This window comes from Mirounga angustirostris, unplaced genomic scaffold (assembly GCF_029215605.1).
Source record: "Mirounga angustirostris isolate CCGP_5_RB_7025 unplaced genomic scaffold, mMirAng1.0.hap1 SCAF_5, whole genome shotgun sequence".
NCBI classification, from domain to species: Eukaryota; Metazoa; Chordata; class Mammalia; order Carnivora; family Phocidae; genus Mirounga; species Mirounga angustirostris.
The window spans coordinates 142,476,197-142,500,864 of NW_026991713.1; the positions used below are offsets into that span (position 1 = coordinate 142,476,197).

General features: G+C 50.9%; 1 protein-coding gene across 1 annotated transcript in view; it reads right to left on the reverse strand.

Annotated features, from left to right (window-relative positions):
- Nucleotides 1-24,668, reverse strand: part of TRAP1 (TNF receptor associated protein 1) — a 51,146-nt gene that overhangs the window by 9,238 nt on the left and 17,240 nt on the right. Inside the window, exons 2-11 of the mRNA XM_045870414.3 lie at nucleotides 13,239-13,403; nucleotides 12,220-12,302; nucleotides 10,957-11,097; nucleotides 8,111-8,182; nucleotides 6,654-6,814; nucleotides 5,467-5,576; nucleotides 4,797-4,870; nucleotides 3,853-4,008; nucleotides 2,008-2,128; nucleotides 1,037-1,106 (exon numbers count right to left, since the gene is read on the reverse strand). Of these exons, the coding sequence (XP_045726370.1) occupies nucleotides 1,037-1,106; nucleotides 2,008-2,128; nucleotides 3,853-4,008; nucleotides 4,797-4,870; nucleotides 5,467-5,576; nucleotides 6,654-6,814; nucleotides 8,111-8,182; nucleotides 10,957-11,097; nucleotides 12,220-12,302; nucleotides 13,239-13,403 (1,153 nt within the window). The remainder of the gene's footprint in view (nucleotides 1-1,036; nucleotides 1,107-2,007; nucleotides 2,129-3,852; nucleotides 4,009-4,796; nucleotides 4,871-5,466; nucleotides 5,577-6,653; nucleotides 6,815-8,110; nucleotides 8,183-10,956; nucleotides 11,098-12,219; nucleotides 12,303-13,238; nucleotides 13,404-24,668) is intronic.

The window sequence follows — 24,668 nt, forward strand, 5'->3', positions numbered from 1 at the left end:
CGAGATGCATGAGGACAGGAACACATCAGAACCCACTGAACAAAATGGAAAATCAATTCCTACAAATAAACTTTAGGTATTTAAAAATGAACACATACTATAATAAATACACTGAAAGTCTGATGAAGTGGGGCACCCGGGTGGCTCAGTCGGTTAAATGTCAGCCTTCAGCTCAGGTCATGATCTCAGGGTCCTGGGATTGAGCCCTGCATCAGGTTCCCTGCTCAGCAGGGAGTCTGCTTCTCCCTCTCCCTCTGCTGCTCCCCCTGCTTGCGCACACTCCCTATCTCTCAAATAAATAAAATCTTAAGAAGAAAAGTTGGATGAAGCAAGATGCTGTTCACACAGCTGCAAAACACCACCCCCACGTACGGTGGATTAATGCCAAAGGGGAAAAGAGTAACTCGACATGGAGATGCCTGGCAGACACCCCCTTCGTCATGTGCCATGTGAACATCCCCAGTAACGGGATGACAACTCCAAAGTCAGGCCCCTCGTGCCAGGCTGCAGTCACTGTGCAGTGCCTGCCCCTAAGCACACGGATTCAAATCCAGGTGCACCCACTGACTGGCGTCACTGGTCTGTAACTTTCTGCAACCATGACCTGGTGGTGCCCCCTCAAAGGACGACACGGGCTGCCCAGGAAAGGCCCCGGGTGGTCCCAGGTGTGCGTTAGCGCTCAGCAAACAGTAGCTATTGCTACAGTCAGGGTGGGGAGCTGAGAAACGCAGCCACTTCAGCCCACAGGGATTCCAGAGAGACTTCCCGAAGAGAGGGTCACCTTCACACCATTACTGACCTTTGTGGACCAAGGTCAGATCCCTCCTGCGACCGTCATCCTTCGCCTCCTCCACCTCAGAGGTGGCAGGCCTGGAGTCTCCCCCAGCATGGCCAAGGTGAGGGCATTTCCCTGCACACGGCCCCCCAGGCCTGGTCCCACCACAGCACCACACTTGGCTCTCAACTCCTTCACGCTTGCCGGGGACCCTTAGTGGCCAAGGTGAGCGCTGCGGGGGCCACCTCGTGTGCAGCTTACCTGATGAGCGCGCTCTCCTGGAGGAGCTCCCGGCTGAGGTTCAGGGGGATGTCCTCACTGTCCACCACGCCTGAGTGCGACACAGGCCGTCAGGACCCTTGCAGCGCCCGCGGCTCTGCCCCGCCCTCACAGCACACCCGTCCGCCTCCCCGCCTGACACCAAGTGAGACCACGCCTGGGTGACAGCAAACTGGCGAAGGACACAGGGGAGATGAAGTGAGGCAACACCTCTGGCCCCTCCAGGTCTCACTGACACCCCAGAGCTGACGCACACAGCCCCGGTCACAACAATGCGAGCAGAAGAAAAGCCGGCAAGGCCAAGGAGCTCTGCCGGGGAGAGCTGCTGACTTTAGCCTCAGCTTGACGCTCTGAAACCACGTCCTGGATTTTATGTTCAGAATCACAACTATATTGTGGACACCTCACACTTTGTAGGCTAAGGTGACACAATGGTTTAGGTGCTGGATACTTTTTAAAGCTATAATCTCGCTCAAATTCAAGACAATTCATATGTAAACCTGAAACTCACATAATATAAACAAACATTTTAAAAGAAGTCCATTTAGGGGCACCTGGGTGGCTCAGTCGTTAAGCGTCTGCCTTCGGCTCAGGTCATGATCCCAGGGTCCTGGGATCGAGCCCCGCATCGGGCCCCCTGCTCTGCGGGGAGCCTGCTTCTCCCTTTCCCACTCCCCCTGCTGTGTTCCTTCTCTCGCTGTCTCTAATAAAAAAAAAAATTCCATTTTAACACCCTGTCACCCTGGCCCTGCACCAAGACGAGGTGGCCGGAGGCGGGAAGCTCCCTGGGCGGCGCTGAGCAGCTTCCTGTGCCTGCTCACCCCGACCCGGCACCCACGGCACACGAAGGCCTTCTCCCAGAGTCAGCACCCCCGCCTCACGCCGGGAGCCGCGCAGTCCCGGGGCTGCAGGGCCGCGGCCCACACGGCGAAGCGCCGGCATCAGTGCCTTACCGCGAACGAAGCGCAGCCACTTGGGCAGGATGTCGGTGGCCTTGGTCTGGATGAGGACTTTGCGGCTGTACAGCGCGATGCTGGAGCCCAACTCCCGGCTCACATCAAACATGGATGGTTTCTGGGGACAAGGAGACAGTAGTGTTGAGGAGCTCTGAGGACAACTCTGAGAACCACCCTTTCCTATGGAGGCCAGCGCTGGGGAGCGGTGCGGGGCGTGTGGGGACCCAGAGGAAGAGAGAGGCCAGGAGGCCACCCTCTGTCTATTGAGAAGCCCTACACGTTCTCGGCAGGGGGAGCAGGGCGTGGGCCTTCCCTGGGCAGCTGCGGCCCCCCAACTTGTTCCCCCTGGAGAACATAAACGACTACCTGCACGTTCCTGTGAACAGAGCCAAACCCACCAGGGGCCAGGGGTCAGCAACTAACAGCCCACAGGCCAAATCACCTGGCTGGTATAGCCCCAGAACAGCTTGTCCACTTTCATTTTTATTTCCTTTTTTTTTAAGATTTTATTTATTTGACAGAGAAAGAGAGAGCACGCACACGCGCCAAGTGAGCACAAGCAGGGAGAGCGGCAGAGGGAGAGTGAGAAGCAGGTTCCCTGCCAGGCTCCCCGCCAAGCAGGGAGCCCGATGCGGGGCTTGATCCCAGGACCCTGCGATCATGACCTGAGCCGAAGGCAGACGCTTAACCAGCTGAGACACCCAGGCGCCCCGTATTTTTTTTTTCCATGTATTTATTTATTTGAGGAGGGAGGAACAAAGAGAGAGGGAGACAGAGAATCTGAAACAGATTCTCTGCTGAGCACAAAGCCCGACTTGGGGCTCGATCCCAGGACCCTGAGATCATGACCTGAGCCAAAACCAAGAGTTGGATGCTTAACCGACTAAGCCACCCAGGCGCCCCACAACTTGTACACTTTTATTTTTTAACTTACATACTTTTAAATGGCTGTGAAAGAAAGCAAACAAAAAAGGTCTCATGATATGTGAAAAATATGTGAAATCCACACTGCAGAGTCTATGAAGTTTCCTAGAACACAGCTGGGCTCATCTGCAGCTTATGGGTGTCCACGCTACGGGGGCAGAGCTCCAGGATGTGCACAGCCCGTGTAGCCCAAACTAGTCCCAACCATGCCCCAACTCCTGCTCTAAACCTGCAGCATGCACGCACATCACACTGGGATCCTGGGGCCACTGAGATCCTGCATCCCTAACAAGTCCCAAGACACGCTGATACTGGTCTGCGGAACTCACTCAGTAGTGAGGGTCTCATGCTGCTTCCCAAAATGGGTAGCCATGGGGTGTTACAAGGGCACCAGTCAGAAAAGGCCAGGAACCTTTTCCAACCCCTGAGCAGGTTTCCCCTTCACAGGATTCATCAGAACCTTCGCCATGCTGCTGTGAGCACGGGGTCTTAGGGGCCAAGCACAAGTACGGAGTGCCCACCAACTCATCAGAGCACCACGGAGCCCCAATTAGCTGCACAGCTCAGGCGTGCACCCGCATGCAGACAAAGGCCGCCCTCACGCTGCTCTGAGGGATCCCCCATGGGTCTACAACAGCCCAAGCCCACACGACCAAATGTGTCTGTTCTTCCCCAAGATGGCACGTGAAACACCCCCACCCCCCACTTTAAAACCCTGTGCTCACCTAACCGGAGGCATGAATTTTGCTTTTACTCTGATGCTACCAAGTTAATTTTTGTGATGTCTGTGCTGATCTGTCACCATTCAAGGCAAGTGCTACTGGCACTGGGAAATGCTGTCGCCATGGGGGAGGCCCCCATCCCAGGGAGCAGCAGACAAGCACTGGCAGCCCCTGCCCCACGCCCGCCAGGCCTCACCGTGTCCGGCACATAGAAGATGCTACGGATGTTAAGAGGTGCGTCCGTCCTGTAGTGCAGGGTGTAGCGGGGCTTGTCGTGGGCCTGAGCGACATAGCGGTAGAATTCCTCGTGCTGCCACTCACCCACATCCTTGGGGTCCATCATCCAGACAGCCTGGAAATGGAGATACATGAGGCCACGGTGTCTAAGACGTGCCCTCCCAACAACCGTGCAGAGCTGGGCCTCTGGAGCTTGTGGCCCCGGGCGCTGGCAAGTGCGCCCCCAGGATGACCCAAGGACCCACCCATGGGACAGACTGGGGCTGTGGGCTCAGGTGCAAGCCTCCGTCCCCATCTCCAGCCCCACCCACTCCAGTGTGGGGAGGAGGGGGGGAACCACAAAGACAGACAAGAGGCTCTAGAACAAGGGTCCCCCTCTCAGTACAGGGCGTCAGGAAAGGCCAGCCCAGAGGTCTGCACATGCCTGCAGGACATCACCAGTGCATCAATGAGTGAAGGGACAAAGAAACACGGTCTAGCCGCAGACTGTGACTCAGCCGTAAAAAGGAATGGAGGACTGACGTGGGCTCCAACATGGATGAACCCTGGAACCGTTATGGTGAGAAGCCAGACACAAAGGCCAGAGTGTCTGATTCCACTGACATGACATGTCGGGGGTGATGGGAAGGGAGATGGGGAGTGACTACTAACACAGGCAGGTTCCTTTTTGGGATGAGAATGTTCTAGAACAGACTGTGGCTCTGTGAACACATGAAGGACGCTGAACTGCACATGGTGCATGGGGACAGGACACAGAATGGTGGAGACCTGGCCTTGCACAGGGAACTCCCCACGCCGGGACTCGGACAGCACCACCCAGCCCTGACTCTGTCCGTCCAGCGCTGGAATGTACCAAATGCTCCCCATAGCCACCCGAGCCCTTCAGGCAGCTGAAGGTCTCACCTGCAAGGTATTAATGCGCCTTCCATTAAGGTACAAGGGGAAGCTGACAAAGTTACTGTACTTTGTCACCACATCTTGAAAAGAGAAAAAACACACAGCAACAATGAATACAGGAAGCTTCTTCTGGATACAAAAGCTCTGGAAGCAGCTGCAGGTAACAGCACACCAGGACGACTCTGGGCCAGCACTTTCACAGGTGCGAAGCCAGGCCATGTCAGGGACAACGTCCTGTCCAAAGAGTGACCAGAACTCATACGAGAATCAGGGATCTGAGGCCCAGGCCACCACGAACCCCCACACCTTCTTGGTGGCATAAATATAGTTATGTGGGTTAATGGTGAATCCTGGAAGCACTCGGCACCTCAGAGAAGCATCCAGTCAGACCCAGATGAGACCACCGCATGGAAGCGCCCGCTCTTGTTCTCTGTGAAGCAGGCGCAGGCCAGGCTTCGGGAAGCATCTTACAACACAGGGGGGGCCAGGGAACGCACCGCGTGCAAGCACTGAGGGTGGAAGACAGAACCAAACCTGACGGTGCCCCAGCAGGCCTGGCCTCCCAGTGCCACACAGAGTCCGCAGCCCCAGGCGACCAACACAAGCAGCGCCCTAACCACTGAGCTGCCCCAGTGCCGCCGCGCACCCATCCCCCGCAGCCCAGGCTCCTGCTCACCTCGGACCCGGGCCTCGCTGGCGAACTCTCTGCTGTCTGACTTGAGGTGGATGATGATTTTGGTCCCAGTTCTCACTCCCGAGGCTTCAGCAATTTCAAACACCCCGGAGCTAAGACATGGGAAAGGGAAAGCCAGCTGCACACAGCGAAGCTGACGAGTCCTACGCTGCCCGTCCAGTCACCCTTCCTAGGACTGTCGCAAGCAGAGCCCACATCCACACGCAGAGACACAACCCTGAGCGCCACCACTTCGGAGCCCGGAGTGCGGCCACAGGGTTGCGGGATGGGGCTCCCCCATGACAAGCGCCACCTCGTGGGCTCTAGGGTCACCCAAAGTGGCCACAATGCCGTAAGGCACTGGGCAGAAAGAGCAGATGCACAGGGACTGCCCCTAGCTCGAGCTACCCCCCGTGTTTCTGAACCTCTAGCAGAGGCCAGGCAGAGAAACCGTTTCTGAAGTACAAGAGGGGAAGATGCACCCCCTGAAAGTGCCTTGTCAAACCCTGGCCTGTTTCCTCTGAGCACCACCTTCTCAGCATTAAACAGAAATCGCAGTTCTGACCGAGGAAAACGGGCTGGGGTCTGGCAGAGCTCCTCTCGCGTGCTCCGCTGAATCGCCACAGCAGACGGGAGACTCCATCAGGAAAGGATTCGGAAATGAAGGTTTGGGCCTACTGAAGTACATGCTTCAATTTGGCCAGGGTACCATTCTCCTTAAACAGAGTCTCAAGATTCTCCCGGAACATCCGCCCAACGAGCCTGTGAGCCCCGGTCCCTGAGCAGGCTGCACGGCAAACAAGCATCTTTAATAGGCAACGCCTCGGGCCTGACCTGGCAGGGGAGGGGCCGGCAGGCCCATGAGCCAAACCCAGGAACTCCCGCAAAACAGAATCCAGAGAGGCCGCCCCGGAGCAGGCGGGTGCCCAGCCGATCCAACGGCCAGCCATTCCCAAAGGAGCCCCGCCTGGCACAGGCCACGCTCCAGAGCACAAACCTAAGGCGCACACAGCATGCGCCATCTGGAGGGGAAAGCGTCACCGGCTCCCCAAAGAGTGAGGTGACTCTAACTTTCCAAGTGAAGTGCTAACACCTCAGCTGACTCTGGCAGTGCGCATCAGGTACGCTTGGCTGTGGTGGCCCCAGGGCACTCGCTGTGTGAGACGTGAGGCCCGCTCTCACTTACTCACCCATCTGAGAGCCACTGGTAACCAGAGCTGCCCGGGTCCGCTGAACGGGAATAGACCTCCACTCTGTCAGCCACCATGAAAGCGGAGTAGAAACCCACTCCAAACTGGCCGATGATCTTGCTGCTGGCCTCCACCTGGCTCTGCAGCGCATCCAGAAAGGCCTGTGGTGGTGAAGGCTGGTCAGAAGAAGGGCGGCCCCTTCCCCAGGCAGAACGGACGTCTGTGACTCCCTGTGTCTGTTCCCCTAGCACTGGTGGGGATCACCCTTCATCCTCAAGACAACCACATTAAGTGGTTTTTCACCACACGGTCCAGCCTGGAAACTAAGACAGGCGGGGCCACACTTCCCAGGCGCGGGGGGCAGTGATCTGAGCGGGCAGGGCACAGAAAGAGTGACCCCCAGAGTTTTCCTAAATGTGTCTTCTGCGTGTCTCCTAGATTCTAAGCTTCAGGGGGAAATGGTATATACCACATTCAGGTTTGATATGGTATCAGAAGACACTTAATTTTTATAACTCAAGTTTATCGCAGTTTCTAAGATTAAAAATGAAGTAAAAGGCACCCACTCACTGCTATGGCGCCATCTACGATGACAAAGTGTTCTACATGTGGCCCGATATGGTGGCTGTGGGCCACACTGGGCTCTCAAGCACTCAAGTGAGGCTAGTGTGCCCCGGGAACCAAGTTTTAAATTACATTTAACTTCAGTGCAAACAGGCATGTGTAGCTAGTGGCTACTGTATGTGACGGCACAGGCTCTCCTTGACAGAAATAATGGGGGGAGGAACTGGTAGAATTTCTGCAAGTCACTTTGGACCAAGAATTACACTATTTCCAGCACTTTCATCATTGCGTGGTACCATTTTAGGCACCACTTAGGCCCACAAAACCAAGGAGAGGCACACAGGCAGCCGAGGGCCACCAGCCTCCAACTCGCTGCTGGCAGAGGTCCCAGGATCGCCTGCCCCCCGAGGGTCACACGGCAGCCATGACCCCCAGGGCGTTTCCTCCCCACAGAGCTGCCCATCCACAGACGTGGCCTATTCTCATGAACGGTGCTGAGCTGAGGATGGAGAGGAAGAATGACTATCTCTGCCAGGCCCCCTCGGCCTCAAGCAATCGCTGAGAGAGGGAGAAGTGTAGAGGCAGAATGGTGCATTCCAGACTCTGACGGATGGGCCTGGAGCCTGGGGTTGGCCGATTTCTAGCTACAAAGTACTAATTTCCACCTCTTCATCTGTAAGAAAGAGAAACCACCTGAGAGGTGCCCGGGAGGGGCAAAGCGCTCCCACAGCGCCAAAAGAGCTGGCACCCAAGAACACTCCTGCTGTCGCTGGTGCCTGGAGCCCTCTGGGTCCCACCCTCTCTGGTCGGGCGGCCTCGAGAACCAATCCTCGAGCCGTAAGGGGGGCAGCAGCTGCAGCCCCCGAGGAAAGGGCAGTGGGGTGGGAGCTTACCTTTGACCCCGACCTGGCAATGGTTCCCAGGTTGGACACCAGCTCTTCCTGTGTCATCCCGATACCCGTGTCCTGAGGAGAGAGGCATGCTAAGCTCCAAGGCCAGCACGCGGGAGCTGGGATGGACTTGGGCGGACAGCCAGGGGCGGGGGGGGAGGGGGGGGCCAAGGGGCATCAATTACACATGCCAGGCAGGACCTAGGGAAGTCACAGCACACGTCATCAGGGGGACCAGTTCTAGTCTGGGGGGCTGGGCCGCACCAGAACAAACCCCCCTAGCAGAGAGACCCAGAGCCAAGAGACAGAAGAGTCCAGAAACAGCTGTGCAGACTGTGTCCCTTGATTTCTGACAAAGATTCTGAGAGAACTCAACAGGGGAAAGGAAAGCAGATGGTGCTGAAACTGCACCCAAACTCCGCCCCCCTCACACCAGGCTCCTAACAGATCAGACACAGAGGACCAGCGAAGACTGCACAATTTCTACACGAAAACACAGGGGAAAATCTGACTGTGGAAGAGGCAGCGGTTTCTTACATTACTAAAAGCATGAAACACAGAAAGAAAAAGTGATAAACTAGACCTCATTACAATTAAAACCTTTTGCTTTTCAAAAACCACCAAGAGGGGCGCCTGGATGGCTCAGTTGGTTAAGCGACTGCCTTCAGCTCAGGTCATGATCCTGGAGTCCCAGGATCGAGTCCCACATCGGACTCCCTGCTCAGCAGGGAGTCTGCTTCTCCCTCTCCCGCTCGCCCCTCTTGTGCTCTCTCTCTCTCAAAATAAAAATAAAATCTTTAAAAAAAAAAAAAAAACCACCAAGAAAATAAAAAAACAAACCAACACTGGGAAAAAAATATTTGCAAAGTATGTATCTGAGGGGCGCCTGGGTGGCTCAGTCGTTAAGCGTCTGCCTTTGGCTTGGGTCATGGTCCCAGGGTCCTGGGATTGAGCCCCACATCGGGCTCCTGGCTCAGCGGGAAGCCTGCTTCTCCCTCTCCCATTCCCCCTGCTTGTGTTCCCTCTCTCGCTGTGTGTCTCCGTCAAATAAATAAAATCTTTAAAAAAAAAAAAAAAGTATGTATCCTTCGACTCAGGTCATGATCCCGGGGTCCTGGGATCGAGTCCCACATCGGGCTCCCTGCTCGGCGGGGAGTCTGCTTCTCCCTCTCCCTGCCTCTGCCCCTGCTTGTGCTTGTGCTGTCTGTGTCAAATAAAAATAAATAAAATCTAAAAAAAACCCAAAAACAAACAACTTGATTAAAAATGAACCAAAAATCTGGACATTTCACAAGGAAGATACAGAAATGGCAAACACATGACAAGATGCTCAGGACCGACCATTAATCACGAGGGAAATGCACAATAAAAGCTCAATCCCAGGGGTGCCTGGGTGGCTCAGTCATTAAGCGTCTGCCTTCGGCTCAGGTCATGATCCCAGGGTCCTGGGATCGAGCCCCACGTTGGGTTCCCTGCTTCTCCCTCCGCTCCCAGTCATGCTTGCTCTCTCTTGCTCCCTCTCTCTAATGCTCTCTCTCAAATAAACAAAAAGCTGAGCCGCTGGAACGGCCCGCATCTCCACAGCCGACAGTAACCAGTGCCGGCAAGGACAGCAGCAGTGATGACTTCCCAGCCGCCGCCGCCGCCAGCAAGCAAGCCGGGACACCCACTGCGGGCAGCCTGGCATCTCTCACGGCTCCACAGCTCTCCTGGGGCCAGCGGCCCCACTCCTAGGCATTCACCCGAGAGCTTTATTCCGAACACCCCAAACTGGAAACAAGCCGAAGCGCATCCCGTGGCGAGTGGCCGCCGAGCGCTCTGCACGCGTGCGGCAGAACACTTCTCCGGGAGGAAACGGAACAGGCTACACCTACATGCTGCGCCGGGGATGAATCTCACAGCATTCTGCTGATGGCAAGAAGTCAGACCAAACTCTGGTTCTATGGAATTCTAGAAAATATAAACCCGAAGGGGCAGAGAGCACGTGAGTGGTTGATGAGCTGGGAAGGCAGTGGGGACCTGGGGGGAGGAAATCATGATGGCATCACGGTCACCAGAATGTGTGCACTCGAACCTGTGGAATTTTACTATGTATAAATCTTACCTCAGTAAAGCTTCTTAAAACAACAGCAAAAAAGGCGCACACACGCAGACCAGAAGGAACAAGCAACGGCCTAAGAGCCCCCCCCACCAGCACCAACCCCTTGGTGGAGGCAGGAAGCCCAGGACCCCACGGCATGTCCTTCCACCTTGCAGGCGCCGCCCCCCCCAGTTCTAGTCATCACCCCAGGACCCTGAAGCAGCTGTCTCAGCAACACGGTATCCCTCAACCACTGCTGATGAGCCCCCCACTTCTGCCTTTCTTTCTGACCTTAATATTTTTAAGAGGTTACAACAGCCCTAAGTATTGCTTCCTCTAAAGCAAGACCATTAATCCAAACACCGGGCTGTGATTAACAATAGTACCACGCAGGATATTTAATGACACGAGGAAATATGCATAATGAGAGGAAAAGTACAGTTAAAAACGTAAAGAGAGAACACTAAAAATAACACATGGTCTAACAACATTTAGATATGTAAATAAATGCACAGACACCAAAACCTACACTAACACGGTAACAGTCATCAGCCTCAAATGAAGCCTTAAACTTGCTTCTTTTCTGTGTTTTCCAAATTTTCTATACTGAACAAGCGTTACTTTTACAGTAAATTAAAACAAGAGTCAACAACGAAGACGGACGGCGCGTCACTTGGAGCCCGGAGATGGAATGAAAAGGCGGGTCCAGCTCCCCTGCCCCAGGCGTGAAGAGGGCGGTGCCAGCGGCAGGACCCTCAGAAGGGGGTACCTGGATGGTGATGGTGCCTTTCTCGGCATCCGTCTGTAAGTGGATCTCCATTTCCGGCAGCGTTTGGCCTTCAGACAGCAGCTTGTGACGCAGCTTTTCCAAGGCGTCACTGGCGTTGGAGACCAGCTCCCGTATAAACACCTACGGGAGCAGAAAGAAGATGCTAGCGCCGCAGGCCGTCCTGGTCAGCAGCACCTGCAGCGTGTGTCCAAAGTTGGGGGAGAACTACCAGAGAATAGTCGGTGTTTTAACCATAAAGACCTCCCACTTTTCTCAGAGACAGTTTCTCCAGGGCCGCTCCCAAAATGACTCAAGGCCCAGGGCTTCTCCCTCCCTGACACAGCTTTAAGGAGTGAACTCTAACCATGCTGCTCTGTCCTGAAAATCAAGCAGGTGCCAATCTGTTATGTCAGCTCAAACTTGAAGAGCCCCGTGCCACCACTTCTTGCCCAAGGATGTCAAAATATCTCCCGACACCTGTTTCTTCTACGCCTTAAAGACTCTGGCTTCCTTTAGTGAAGGCCTACCACGCTCAGAGTACCTGGCTCTGAGAAGCACCTTTGCCTCAAAGAGACCTTCCTCCGGTAGGTGAGGGGGGAAGCACGGTGATGTGAACCCAAGAACACAGAAGCTGGAGATCACAGGGATACTTGAACATGGCGTGCAGCAGCACAAGCCTGGAAAGTATTTCCTAAAAAGTCCCTTTTAACATTGGAATTTTGTGCTTTACCCTTCCCCAAAATTCCCCTCTGCATTCTAGCAATAACGAACATGGACACAACGGACCATTTGTTCTCGACTTCTCCCACAGCCTGTCGCTCCTCACTGCCTTTCAGCCCCTACTCTCTCCACATGGGGCTGGGGGGCCTTCCTCCCATAGCCCCGCCATCCATCTAGTGGTCACCTGGTGACCACCCGCCAGGTGACACGGTAACACAGGGCCTCAGAGCATACTGCCTCTGCCAAAGAAATGAGCCCCAGGGCCCCCACGCCAGTATCTGGGGGTGGGGAGGCTTCTAAACTATCAGCAAAAATAACTCCCAGAGTCAATCTAGCACTAAGAGTCATCTGGGCCTATCTGTCCAGGAAATCCAAATAGATTTTAGTAAAAATACTCTTGTTGGTAACTAAGATCCAGACCTGTCCAAATTTAATGCATTCTCACAGTTATTACACTACCTGGCATTTCCCTAGAGTAGCATAAAAATCGTTTTTTCAAAAAGAAACGCCACTAGCACTGGGAGTGATGAACAGATACCGCACCTCTTTTTCTGAGTACAAAGAACGGGCAACAATGTCCAGAAGCTTCTTTGTCTCAGCCTGGAACTCGTGTTTGGAAATGGAACCTGGTAATGAATCAGACACAAGCAATAAAGTTCAGCTTTTATTTTTATGGTATAATATGCTATGTAACATTCAAAAGAATGTTTCAGGTAATGAATTTTAAACATTTTTCAAAAGACTGAACAAAAGGGGCGCCTGGCTGGCTGAGTCAGTGGAGCATGCAACTCTTGATCTTGGGTTGTGAGTTCAATCCCTCGCTGGGTGTAGAGTTTACTTAAAAATAAAATCTTAAAAAAAAAAAAAGGAGTGAAAAAGAAACTACGTCACTGGGGCTCTCAGGGAGGAGGTGTCAGAGAGGACAAGCCGGGGCCCCCTCGCTCCACAGGAAGGGGCAAAAGGAGCCTCCCCTGCTTCCCACCACTGAGACCTGTCACCTCGAGGCCACTACTTCGAGAGCCAGTCGGTGCCGGCACTTCCCAAGGACGTGAGAATCGGACTGGCTCTAACAACCAGACCCTAGATTCTACCTTTCAAAACCATGGTTTCCAAATTAATTATTTAGAAAACAAATGAACAAGAAAATCTCACTTCTTAACCCAAACATCAGAGACTGTGTTGTCATCTCATGTGAAAGCCAGAAATGGACCCACGTGAGGACTGGCTGCAGAGACTGCTTTTCTAGACTTCTAAGGTGACAGGACAGCTTGAACGTGCAGGCCTGCGTCGGCACGGCCAATGCTGGGTTTACATCCTGCTTCCATGATTATTAGCAGATGGGCCATGAATCACCACTCCGAGTGGCCGGCCGCAAGCTCACGGGTGACCACCAGAGGGGGCAAGACACACCAGGCCGGCAGTCAGCAGCTCCTGGCAAAGCAGGAAACGGAGGATGCTTTGTTTGGGGGAACCCTCCCTCCGACTGAAGCAAGTGGGCGGCTTCTATCAATCACTGCTTCTGCCTCAAGAACTTCCCCTCGCAGGCCGGCTGCGCACAGTACCCTGCACGGTCTCGGTGCTGCTGATGATGGAGTGCAGGGGCTCCTCCGTCCGGTCCTCCACAGCCTGCGAGCTGAAGAGCCGTCCAGCGTGGAAGCTCGACGCCAGGCTTGGCCTGGGGCTCCTGGACTGGGCCGGCGTCCGCCAAGGACACAGAAAGGGTTTCCCTGTAAAGACAAACATGCAGAAAGAACAAACATTTAGTAAGGCATCAGAAACACGTCTGGTGGGTCCTGCAAACGCTAATGTGGAGATCTCTAAGGCAGGCCATTGCTCAAAATCCCCAAGGTCACCCAGGGGAAATCGAAGTGACCGAACGCTGAGCAGCCAGTGGGTATCTCAGACGAGATCGGACGCACTCGGGGTGGCAGGGCCAGACACGCGGCAGGCACTTCACCGTACGGTTTGGTAACATATCCTCACACATACCAAATTCCAAGAAAGAATCCTAACTCAGGGGCAGAGGAGCGGGAGGTGGGCAGAGGCCTTCGTCATCACTCCCACGTGTGGCCCGGGAGGGATCCTGCACAAACCCACCAAACTCAAACATGCCTCGGCGCTCACGGCCCCCCCGAGCCCGAAGTAACACACACCAGGCTTCCTTACCCTGTGACAACCATGAAAAAGAGAGGAAAAAAATATACCCCTAAGAGGGATCCAAATTTTTATATTAATGTTCCAAAACAGTCTCACCATGTTCTAAACTGGTGTCCAAAACTATCAGGTTTTTTTTTTTAAAAGAGCATTTTTTTCCCCAAGATTTTATTTGAGAGAGAGCGAGCGAGCAAGAGAGGGTATAAGCTGAGGGAGGGGCAGAGGGAGAGGCAGATTCCCCACTGAGCGGGGAGCCCGATGCAGGGCTCAATCCCAGGACCCCTGGGATCACAACCCGAGCTGAAGGCAGACATCCAACCGACTGAGCCACCCAGGCACTCCCAAAACTGTCAGTTTTTAAAAAATTAGTGTATTTAAAAACTGAAAACCAGCAAATCATCTCCCCTAATCAGGAAGGGGACTCACACTGTCTCACGTTAGTTTTCTGACTTCTTGCTCAGCACAGCAGACTGAGGAACGACTGCGAGGGAAGAAGGCAAACCCCTCTACCCAACACTGCAGTCTGCAGCCTGGCGTGCTGGACAGACACCGCGAGGACACCTCCAGCCCAGCCAGCAGGACGGAACCCAGCCTTAGCAGCAGCCCCTCAAGACAGCATTGCTCACTGGCATTGGTTTAGTAGGTGCTTAATGCCCAAGGCTTTCAAGGAGACAGGTCAGACACTGCAAGACATCCCGTGTCCAAGTCTAGCCCCCATGAGCTGCACCCACCTGCTGTGTACGACACACGTTGGTCAGAAAGGAATGACTCAAAATGTCCAGAAAGGACCTGGAGGTTTCAAAACAACATATCAACTTCCACGTTCCTACAAGACGTAAAAACTGGCCTTTTTTTTTTAAGCTTGTTCCTGGATTTACAAAAAACATGACTTTGCCTTTACCTCTATGCACAACACCTTAAAAACATTTAAATAGGGGAACCTGGGTGGCTCAGTCAGTCAAGCATCTGCCTTCAGCTCAGGTCATGATCTCAGGGTCCTGGGATCAAGCCCCACATCGGGCGCCCTCCTCAGTGGGGGGGTCTGCTTCTCTCTCTGCCTCTCACCCTGCTCGTGCATGCTTGCTCAAATAAGTGAAAAAATCTTAAAAAAACCCCACACACCTAGGGGCGCCTGGGTGGCTCAGTTGGTTAAGCGACTGCCTTCGGCTCGGGTCATGATCCCAGGGTCCTGGGATCGAGTCCCACATCAGGCTCCCTGCTCAGCGGGGAGTCTGCTTCTCCCTCTGACCCTCCCCCCCTCTCATGCTCTCTATCTCATTCTCTCTCAAATAAATAAATAAAATCTTTAAAAAAAAAAACAAAAAAAAACCCTAAATATTCAATTTCCAAACAGTCTAAATATTTAATTATCTGGGTCTAACTACACTGTTCACTTTATCCACACAGCTTAAAAATTAAAATAAAAACTTAAATAAGGGCACCTGGGTGGCTCAGTCAGTTAAATGTCTGCCTTCAGCTCAGGACATGATCCTGCAGTCCCAGGATGGAGTCCGGCATCGGGATTCCTGCTCAACGGGGAGTCTGCTTCTCCCTCTGACCTTCCCCTCTCTCGGGCTTTCTCTCTCTCTCTTTCTCAAATAAAATCTTAAAAATTTTTTTAGATAAAAAAAGAACACATCTCAGATTATTTCACGTCAGGAGACAGAGCTCCTCATTCTTTTTAACGAACAAGTACTATTCCACTGTAATGGGTAAGTATTTAGCACTCGATGAATGTTTAAACTGTTTCTAGTCTTGTATTGTTAAAAAATAATGCTCTGTAATGCCAAAGAATTATCTACCACGTTACCCTCCTTCATGGATGAAAGGAGACGATGCAGAAAGATATGCACGTTTCACTGCTCTGTGCACAAGAAACAGGCAGGATGAACCAGAAACTTGTGAGATCATTTCATAGGCCTGCTGGAACGAAGCAGCACATGCTGGGCAGCTAACAACAGCAGAAACCCATCCCCTCATAGTTCTGGAGGCCAGAAGTCCAAAATCAAGGTGTCAGCAGGGCTGGTTCCTCCCAGAGGCTCTGAGGAGGTTTGTCCACACCTCTGCTGTCTTGGGGTGCTGTCAGTAGTCCTGGCGTTCCTTGATTCGCAGCTGCCTGGCTCCGAGCTCTGTTTTCAGTCCCCGTGTGTGTCTCCCGTGTCCCGATTTCCCTGTCAGACACACCAGTGACATTGGATTTGGGGCTCCCTCTAATTCAGTACACCCTCATCTTTATTTCTATCTGCAAAGACCCTATTTCCAGATAAGGTCACATTCACAGGTACCCGGGGTTAGCACCTGGACGTATCTTTTGGGGGCACACAATTCAAACCACAAGAAACTGAACACCTTGAAGAGGTGTGTGCTGTTTCCTGGGCTTGCTGTGGCCAAGCACCACAGACTGGGCAGCTGAAACCACAGGAATTTTCCATCTCAAGTTCTGGAGGCTAGCAGTCCAAAATCAGAGTGTTGGCAGGGGTGGTTCCTTCTGAGACTGCAAGGAAGGATCTGTCCCGGGCCCCTCTCCTCGATTCCATAGCCTCAGGTGTCCCTTGGCTTGTACATGGTGTCCTCCCTCTTGCACGTGAGACTCTGTGTCCAAATTCCACCGTTTTATAAAGACACGGTCATGCTGGACCAGGGCTCACCCCAACAGCCTCATCTTAACTTGATCAGCTGCGAAGACCCTATTTCCAAATAAGGGCACAATGACAGGTCATGGAGGTCAGGATTTCAACATCTTTTTGGGAGGCAACAACTCAACCCATAATGGGTATGTGGGAACACAAGAGAAAGAGTGGGAGGGGGGATTGGGGACAGGGGAGCAGAGCTGAGGGGAATATGACATTTCTGAGTATGCCCTTTTGTATATACGACTCTCAGAACCACAGTTCTTTCTCGCACAACCAAATAACTAGGAGTGCCTGTGGGGGGTGCAGGGAGCGTTCAATGAGACAGAAACCGTAACAGATGCACATAGCTATATTATGAACATAAGCACCATAAAAGACAAGAACTAACCTAAGTGACTTCAGAAATTGGTACTGTGGTTGTCAAGTCAGCCTCAGAGAGCACCACATATAATTACTGCAGCAGAATCGTTAGCGCTTCTGAAACTGCTTTCGGCAGCTACTCGGATCAGGGAAATACGTAGCTTGTGGGTCCCAAGTTAGGAGGAAACAGCTACCGAAGGGGAAGGGGGAGGCCCGGCGGCACCCAGGGGGTGCTGTGCTGGAAATGGATGTGAGATTCTCCCTGATTCACAGACCGGGTGCCGGAACAAGTACGGACTGGAGGGGGGGCGGGCAGCAGAGGCCACGACACACCAGCAGCAACGAGCACACCCGCACAGGGAGGACAACTGTCCCAGAACAGGCCACTCCGGTCACCCTCCCCACACCCAGACCTTGGTGTGTAAATGCTGTTTCCAGGGCTGCTGGAGAACACAAAGATGGTGCCAGCGAGGGAGGAAGGGCCCCAAGGATGGGGTCTCCAAGAGTGCACAGGCTCCAACTGGAAGGCACCCCCAAAGGCAAAATCTAGGACCGTCTGAGCAACAAAAGGATGATGGTAATGGACTGTAAGATTACAGCCGGCGAATAAAATAAGCATCCGTTAGTCCACACTGAGCTGACTTACAAATAAATGGGGGACAAAAGACCTCTCCTTCACAGCAGAATTACAATTAATGCTGCAAACAGTCACCATCGGGCAAGTACAGTTGCTGCTGTGACAGGGAGAAACTGTGGATGTTGTTTAAACGTCCTTGAGAACATTCGCACAATCTCACAGTATCCCCCACAGGACACACATTGATGTCAAAGAGAAAAACAGTTGTTTGCCGTGAAGTGCCAGATACCTCCTGACCAAATGACCACAGTCACTGTCACCAGGAGACAGGTCAACACCCTGCAATCCTGGTGGAGTGGGAGGGCATGGCCTCCCTTCCCTACTTTTCTTGCTAAAGACGCATCTCAACCTAATCATAAAAACACCATCAGACAAACCCAAATCTAGGGATATCCTATGAGATAACGGGCAGTACTCTTCCAAAGTGTCACGATCCTGAAGGACACACACAGACCGAGGAACCATCAGAGCCGGAAAGGACCTGCGGTGTAGGGCCCTGGACAGAGAAGGACATCAGTGGGGAAACTGACTCAATTTGAGTAAGACAGGCCCATGAATTAGCACCACTGCTACTCGTTTCTAATCCTCGTATCATGGTGACGTAAGATGTTAACACCAGGAGAAACTAAGGCAAGGGGACCCTGTGCACTACGGCTGGAACAGCTCTGCAAGGTACAGAACACTCCAGTGTAAAAAGTTTCAAAATAAAAAACATTCTCATCCACGTGTCATTTCATTCCTGCACGGACACATGTCGAAGTACACGTCTAGAAGTGGGCTCACCAGTCCCAGGTTATGTCCAGGCTACAATATGGTCAATGCTGCCAAGTCACCCTCCAGGGACCATCGGCTCACATTCCAGCAGCAGCATGGGGGTGTGTCACCTCACACTCCTGCCAGGACGGCTTTAGGGCAACTTTGGGCCTCTGCCTATAGGTCGGGTAAAAAAAATTTTTTTCTAAGATTTTATTTATTTCTTTGTTAGAGAGAGAAGCACAGCAAGGGAAAGGGCAGGCAGAGGGAGAAGCAGGCTCCCAGCTGAACAGGGAGCCCAATGTGGGGCTCGATCCCTGGACCCCGGGATCATGACCTGAGCCGAAGGCAGACGCTTAACGTCTGAGCCACCCAGGTGTCCCAGTCGGGTAAAATTTTTTCTGTTTTCATTTACATTTTTCTTGCTACGAGCAAGACCTGAGCACCTACCCATATTTTAAATATTTTCTATCTCCTGTTTTTCATGATGAACTTCTGATATCCTCTGACCATTTTTCTACTATAATATTTTTCTTACCGACTTGTAGAGCACTAAGAGTTTAACGAAATTAGTCTTCTTTTTGTTTTTCAGTAGGCCGGATCTAGTATTACAATGATGACGACCCCAGGCACCAGCACACACCCCCTCCCCAATACAGAAAAACAGCCTTGCAATGGGCTCAGCTGGCTGCCTCAGTCTGCCCACCACCAACCTCCTCCCCACATCATCTTGCTTGCCGTTCTGGCGCCTGCACATGATGCGGGTGAGGTCCAGGCTGCATGTCAGCATGTCCAGGAGCATCTGCTCCTTCCAGATGCCCTCCATGAGCTCCTCTGGGGACGTTCCCCATCACCACTGACATCAATCTTGGAGAACACCGTATCGGTGACTCCTCCGCACTCAGTCAAGTCGCTGCAGGGGTTAGTGGCCCGGATGGTGGATGTGGATGATGGTGAGCACCTCGTTGTGGCAGATGCATCAGTTGCCCTTCTAGAGCTTCTAGTACCAGTACAGCTTCTGTTCCACCTTCCAGATGAGGAGGCGGCCAAGTGCAGCCACAGACTCTGTCAAGTTGACATGGCCACCAGAGGCAAGGTGCACGGCCTTCCAAAATTAGTCCTATTGGTAAAGGCCTTCCTCACTCCAAGACTCAACACCGCTTTCCCATGTCTCATTTTCCCTATTCCTGTTGTTTTTCCCACTGAATACGATCTTTTTGGAATGATTGGTTATTCATGATGGCAGAAACAGAGAAGTCTTCCTCGTTGGGAAAAAGGAATAAATAACCAATCCATATCTCCAACCAGGGCTTTCAGACTTTCCATTTAATTCCAGGACTAAAGTAATCAACAGCACTACTGAGAGCAAATTTGACTGAGAGGTATACTTCCCACAAGGACTGTATGAACAAACCAACAGTGCAGTCAATCCGCCCGAAGCAGATACAAACATGCTATCTACACAGAATCTGTCTTCACGCTTCCTCTACACCCTGAAGGAAAAACCACAAGCCTCAGTGCCAGGCAGCAATGTCTCCGTGTTACTGCGTGTGGTGGTTTGGGGTCGCACAAAATGGGAACAACAGTTTGAATCTGACACCCCACACACCCCTGCCAGTGCTCATGCTGTTTCCTCAGGCTGCAAGCACGTCCCTCTCTCTAGCCAAACTGTTTCAGAGTCCAGTGTGAGGTGCTCCCATCCCCAGCACCTCGTAACCACCTCTCCCTACTATGAATTCACAGCACTTACTTCCTACACTGCTCGTTTCAAACTGCAGCTCTAAGCCAGCTTGTGGCGGTTCTACTTTTTTTTTTTTTTAAGTAGGCTCCATGCCCAGCGTGGAGCCCAGCACGGGGCTTGACCTCACAACCCTGAGATCCATACCTGAGCTGAGATCAAGAGTCGGACACGTAACTGACTGAGCCCCGCAGATGCCCCTCTACTACTGACTTCGCTCACAGAGAACACGTCACCACCCCAGGGCAGAAGCAAGTCTGTGTTTCTTAGTATCAAACTCAAGGAAGGCAAGAGGGCCCAAACTTCTCCCTACTCCATGGCCTCTAGTGCAGAAGCAGCTCTCCTTACAAACATTAAACTTTCATCACCACAAACATCACCATGCTCAGACGCAGGACATTCGGTCAGCCCAAAGACCGTGGCAGTGGTCCTGCAGGGCCACTTCTCACGAAGAAGCAAGAATTAAAAACGTAACTGCCCACAGGGGCAGCCAAGTAAGGCAAAGGAGTCAAAACACACTGGATACTTTTTTTTGTTTTAATCACTCATCTCCCCTCTACATCTGCCATTGTTCTTAATATGGTTTTTTGTTTGTTTGTTTTTAAAGATTTTATTTATTTATTCATGAGAGACAGAGAGAGAGAGGCAGAGGGAGAAGCAGACTCCCCACCGAGCAGGGAGCCTGATGTGGAACTCGATCCCAGGACCCTGGGATCATGACCTGAGCCGAAGGCAGACACTAACCAACTGAGCCACCCAGGCGCCCTATCAGTTTTCTCTCTTTTTTTTTTAAGATTTTATTTTTAGAGAGAGAGTGCACGTGCACAAGCAGGGGACTGGCAGAAGGAGAAGAGGGAGAGAAACAGATTCCATGCTGAGGGGGGAGCCCACATGGGGCTTGGATCTCACAACCCTGAGATCATGAGTTGGATGCTTAACTCACTGAGCCACCCAAGCGCCCGTTCTTACTATGGTTTTGCTTCTTATAATGACATCTTTTTTTTTTTTTTTTAAGATTATTGACAGCGAGAGAGAGAGTGCACAAGCAGGGGGAGGGGCTGAGAGAGGGAGAATCAGGCTCCCCAGTTAACAGGAGCCCGATGTAGGACTCGATCCCAGAGCCCTGGGATCATGACCTGAGCCAAAGGCAGACGCTTAACCAACTGAGACCCTCAGGCGCCCCTTATGATGACATCTTAAGTACAGTACTTTAGATACAGACACACTTAGTATTTTAAACCATGAGAAATATGCAGACTCTTTTCTTGGAATTACATATCCCAAATGGACAGTCTCCCTTTTTACCATGTGTGGAATAGAGAACAATTTAACTTTCTGTCTTTACTAGAGTGCCACTTCCTGTAGAGCAGGCCGAGTTACAGCCTCCAACCAAACCTCCTGTGGATAACAACCATGAATTTAGGAACCACAACAAAAGGACTACCTGAAAGGCTCTAGAGAAATCAGCAAAAGCAGGCAGGTTCTGGATTAAGAGCCAACACCTGGAAGACGGGAAGAGCCCAGAATGGGGGCAGGTTCTACAAAGGGTGGCTGGCTGATGCACACACAATGTATAATTTTTCTGGCCGGAAGAACCAGAGGAGAGATTAGGGTAACCATAAAAGATAAAATGTGGGGGGGGGTCCCAGAAAGGAGAGAGTAAGAGAAAGGGAGCCCCCCGGTCGGGGAATAAATTCCTCTAAGTCTCTGGCTGACTCCCTGAACCATGCATGTGTGGGGGAAACTGCAAACAGCCCATTAAGAATAAAAGAATCGAACGGTTCTGCTTGCAGCTGGGCTCCAACTAGTTTAATAGCCCACTTTAAAACAAGAACTACTCTTCAGAGGAATATAACAGAATCTAGAGACTCCACAAGGTAACATCCACAATGTCCAGGATGCAATAACAAGTTACTACACACAGAGAAACAGGAAAACGTGACCCCTGCTCAAGAGAAGGGTCAATCAATGGAGACTGGTGCCAAGAAGATCCAGATGTTGGAATCAGAGGGTTTTAAAACAGTCATTACAATACTGTATGATCTACAGTAAAATATGCTCAAAATCAAAGGTGGAAAATTTCAGAGATACCAATTGTAAGAGAAGAACCAAGTGAAAATTCTAAGTATAAAAAATATAGTATCTGAAATTTAAAAATTAATTAGAAGGCTTAACCAAGTGGAGACACCAGAGAAGAGTCTGTGAAAGAATGACAAGAATTATTCAAAAAAAAAGATTAAAATAAAACAGGGTCTCAGGTATAGACAGAAGAAAAAGATTTAACTACATGTAACTGGAGTTCCAAAAGGAGAGGAGAAAAGAGAATAGGACAGAAAAAAATATTTGAGGTAATGATTGAAAATTTCCCCCAAAGTTTATCAAAGACATCAATTTACAGATTCAAAAGCTCAGTGAACCACTAGCAGGATAATTTCAAAGAAAAGCCCCCAGGCACATCATAGTCAACTGCTGAAAACCAAATAAAAAGAAAATCTTGGAAGCAGCCAGAGAAAAACAACACATTACATGGGAGAACAATAATGTGAATGACAACTAACTTTCCAGAAGACAACGGTACATCTTTGAAGTCTTAAACAGCAGGCCAGCAGGAAAGGAAATGCTACAGTTCTGCAGGCTGAATGGAAATGAAATCAGATGGAAACCTGGATCTTCAAGAAAGAAGGCAGAGCATCAGAAACGGCAACCCAAAGAAATATAAAAGTATCTTTCTCTTAATTTCTTTAAAATATATACAATAGAGCACCTGGGTAGCTCAGTCTGCCTTTGGTTAAGCATCTGCCTTTGGCTTAGATCATGATCCAGGGTCATCGGTTCGAGCCCCATGTGGGGCTCCCGGCTCAGCAGGGAGCCTGCTTCTCCCTCTCCCTCTCCCCCTCCCCAGTGTTAATGCTAATAAATAAATAAAATCTTAAAAAAATAAAACAAAATATATACAATAACTTAAGCAACAGTTAAAACATTGTCTTATGGGGTTTATAACAGATGTACATGCCACGCATATGACAAATCTCACATAAAGGATGGAGTACATGGGGCGCCTGGGTGGCTCAGTCATTCAGCGTCTGCCTTCGGCTCAGGTCATGATCCCAGGGTCCTGGTATCAAGTCCCACATCGGGCTCCCTGCTCCGTGGAAAGCCTGCTTCTCCCTCTCCCACTCCCCCTGCTTGTGTTCCTGCTCTCGCTGTGTCTCTCTCTGTCAAATGGACGGATAGAATCTTTAAAGAAAAAAAAAAGGGATGGAGTACAGAGAAGAAATGCACTTTAATATAGTTGCAAGTTTTTTTCATTTTCTACAAAGTATTGCAATACTAATTCTAAACAGACTATGAAAAGGATGAACATTGCATTCACCAGACAAACCACTAAAAAAAAGACACAAGGAGGTATAGCTAAAGCATTAGATGAATTAAAATGAAATTCTAAAAAATATTTACCAATCCAAAAGGAGGCAAAAAAGGAATGAGAAAAAATGAGAGGAGACAATAAAACAATAGAGATAAATCCAACTATACCAATAAATGCATTTTATATTAATGGACTAAACGCTCCAATTATAAGGCAAAGTTTGTCAGAAATGATAAAGCAAGACCTGATGATACGCTGTCTATAAAACAATCACTTCAAATATAAAAACTTAGGGGTGCCTGGGTGGCTCAGTCAGTTAAGCATCTGACTTTTTTTTTTTTTTGACGGAGAGACACAGTGAGAGCAGGAACACAAGCAGGGGGAGTGGGAGAGGGAGAAGCGGCTTCTCGCGGAGCAGGGAGCCCGATGTGGGGCTCAATCCCGGGACCCTGGGACCATGACCTCAGCCAAAGGCAGACCACTTAACCAACTGAGCCACCCAGGCGCCCCGTAAGCATCCAACTCTTGATATCGGCTTGGGTCATGGTCTCAGGGTCACAGGATCAAGCCCTGCTTTTGCTCGGCATGAAATCGGCTTGGAATATTCTCTCTACCTCTCCCTCTGCTCCTACCACCCCCCACACCCCCACCCCCGCCGCCTGCATGCTCTCTTTCTCAAATAAATAAAATCTTAAATAAAAAACACAAATATAAAAACTAAATACACTGAAAAGGAATGGATGGAACATGAGATACCGTGCACAAAGTAAGCCTAGTGAGGGTGGAGGCCGTATTAATATCAGACAAAACAGACTTCAAAACAAGTATTACTTGAGAAAAAGAGGGATATTTCAGAATAAAAGATACAATTCATCAGGAAAGCTTAATCACAATTGGGTGTCTAATAACAGAGCTTCAAAATATGACATTAAAACTAAAAGAATTAGGGGAGCCTGGATGGCTCAGTCAGTTAAGCATCTGATTCTTGATTTCGGCTCAGGTCATGATCTCAGTGCAGTGGGATCAGCTAGTGTCGGGCTCCGTGCCCAGCGGGGAGTCTGCTTGAGCTTCTCTCTCTCCATCTCTCCCCCCACTTTTGGCTGCTCTCTCTTGCTCTCTAAATATAAAAATCTTAAAAAAAAAAAACAAAAAAAACTAAAAGATTTAAAAGAAAGTCAGAGCTGTCTCAACGACTGATAGAACGAGGCCAAAAGAAAAAATAAATCAAGACAAAGATCGTCTGAACTACAGTATGAAATACTTTGACTTACTCATCGAATACTATACCGAAGTGTAAAATATAGTTCTTTTTGAAAAGCATATTTTTTTCAAATGCACATGGTATATTCA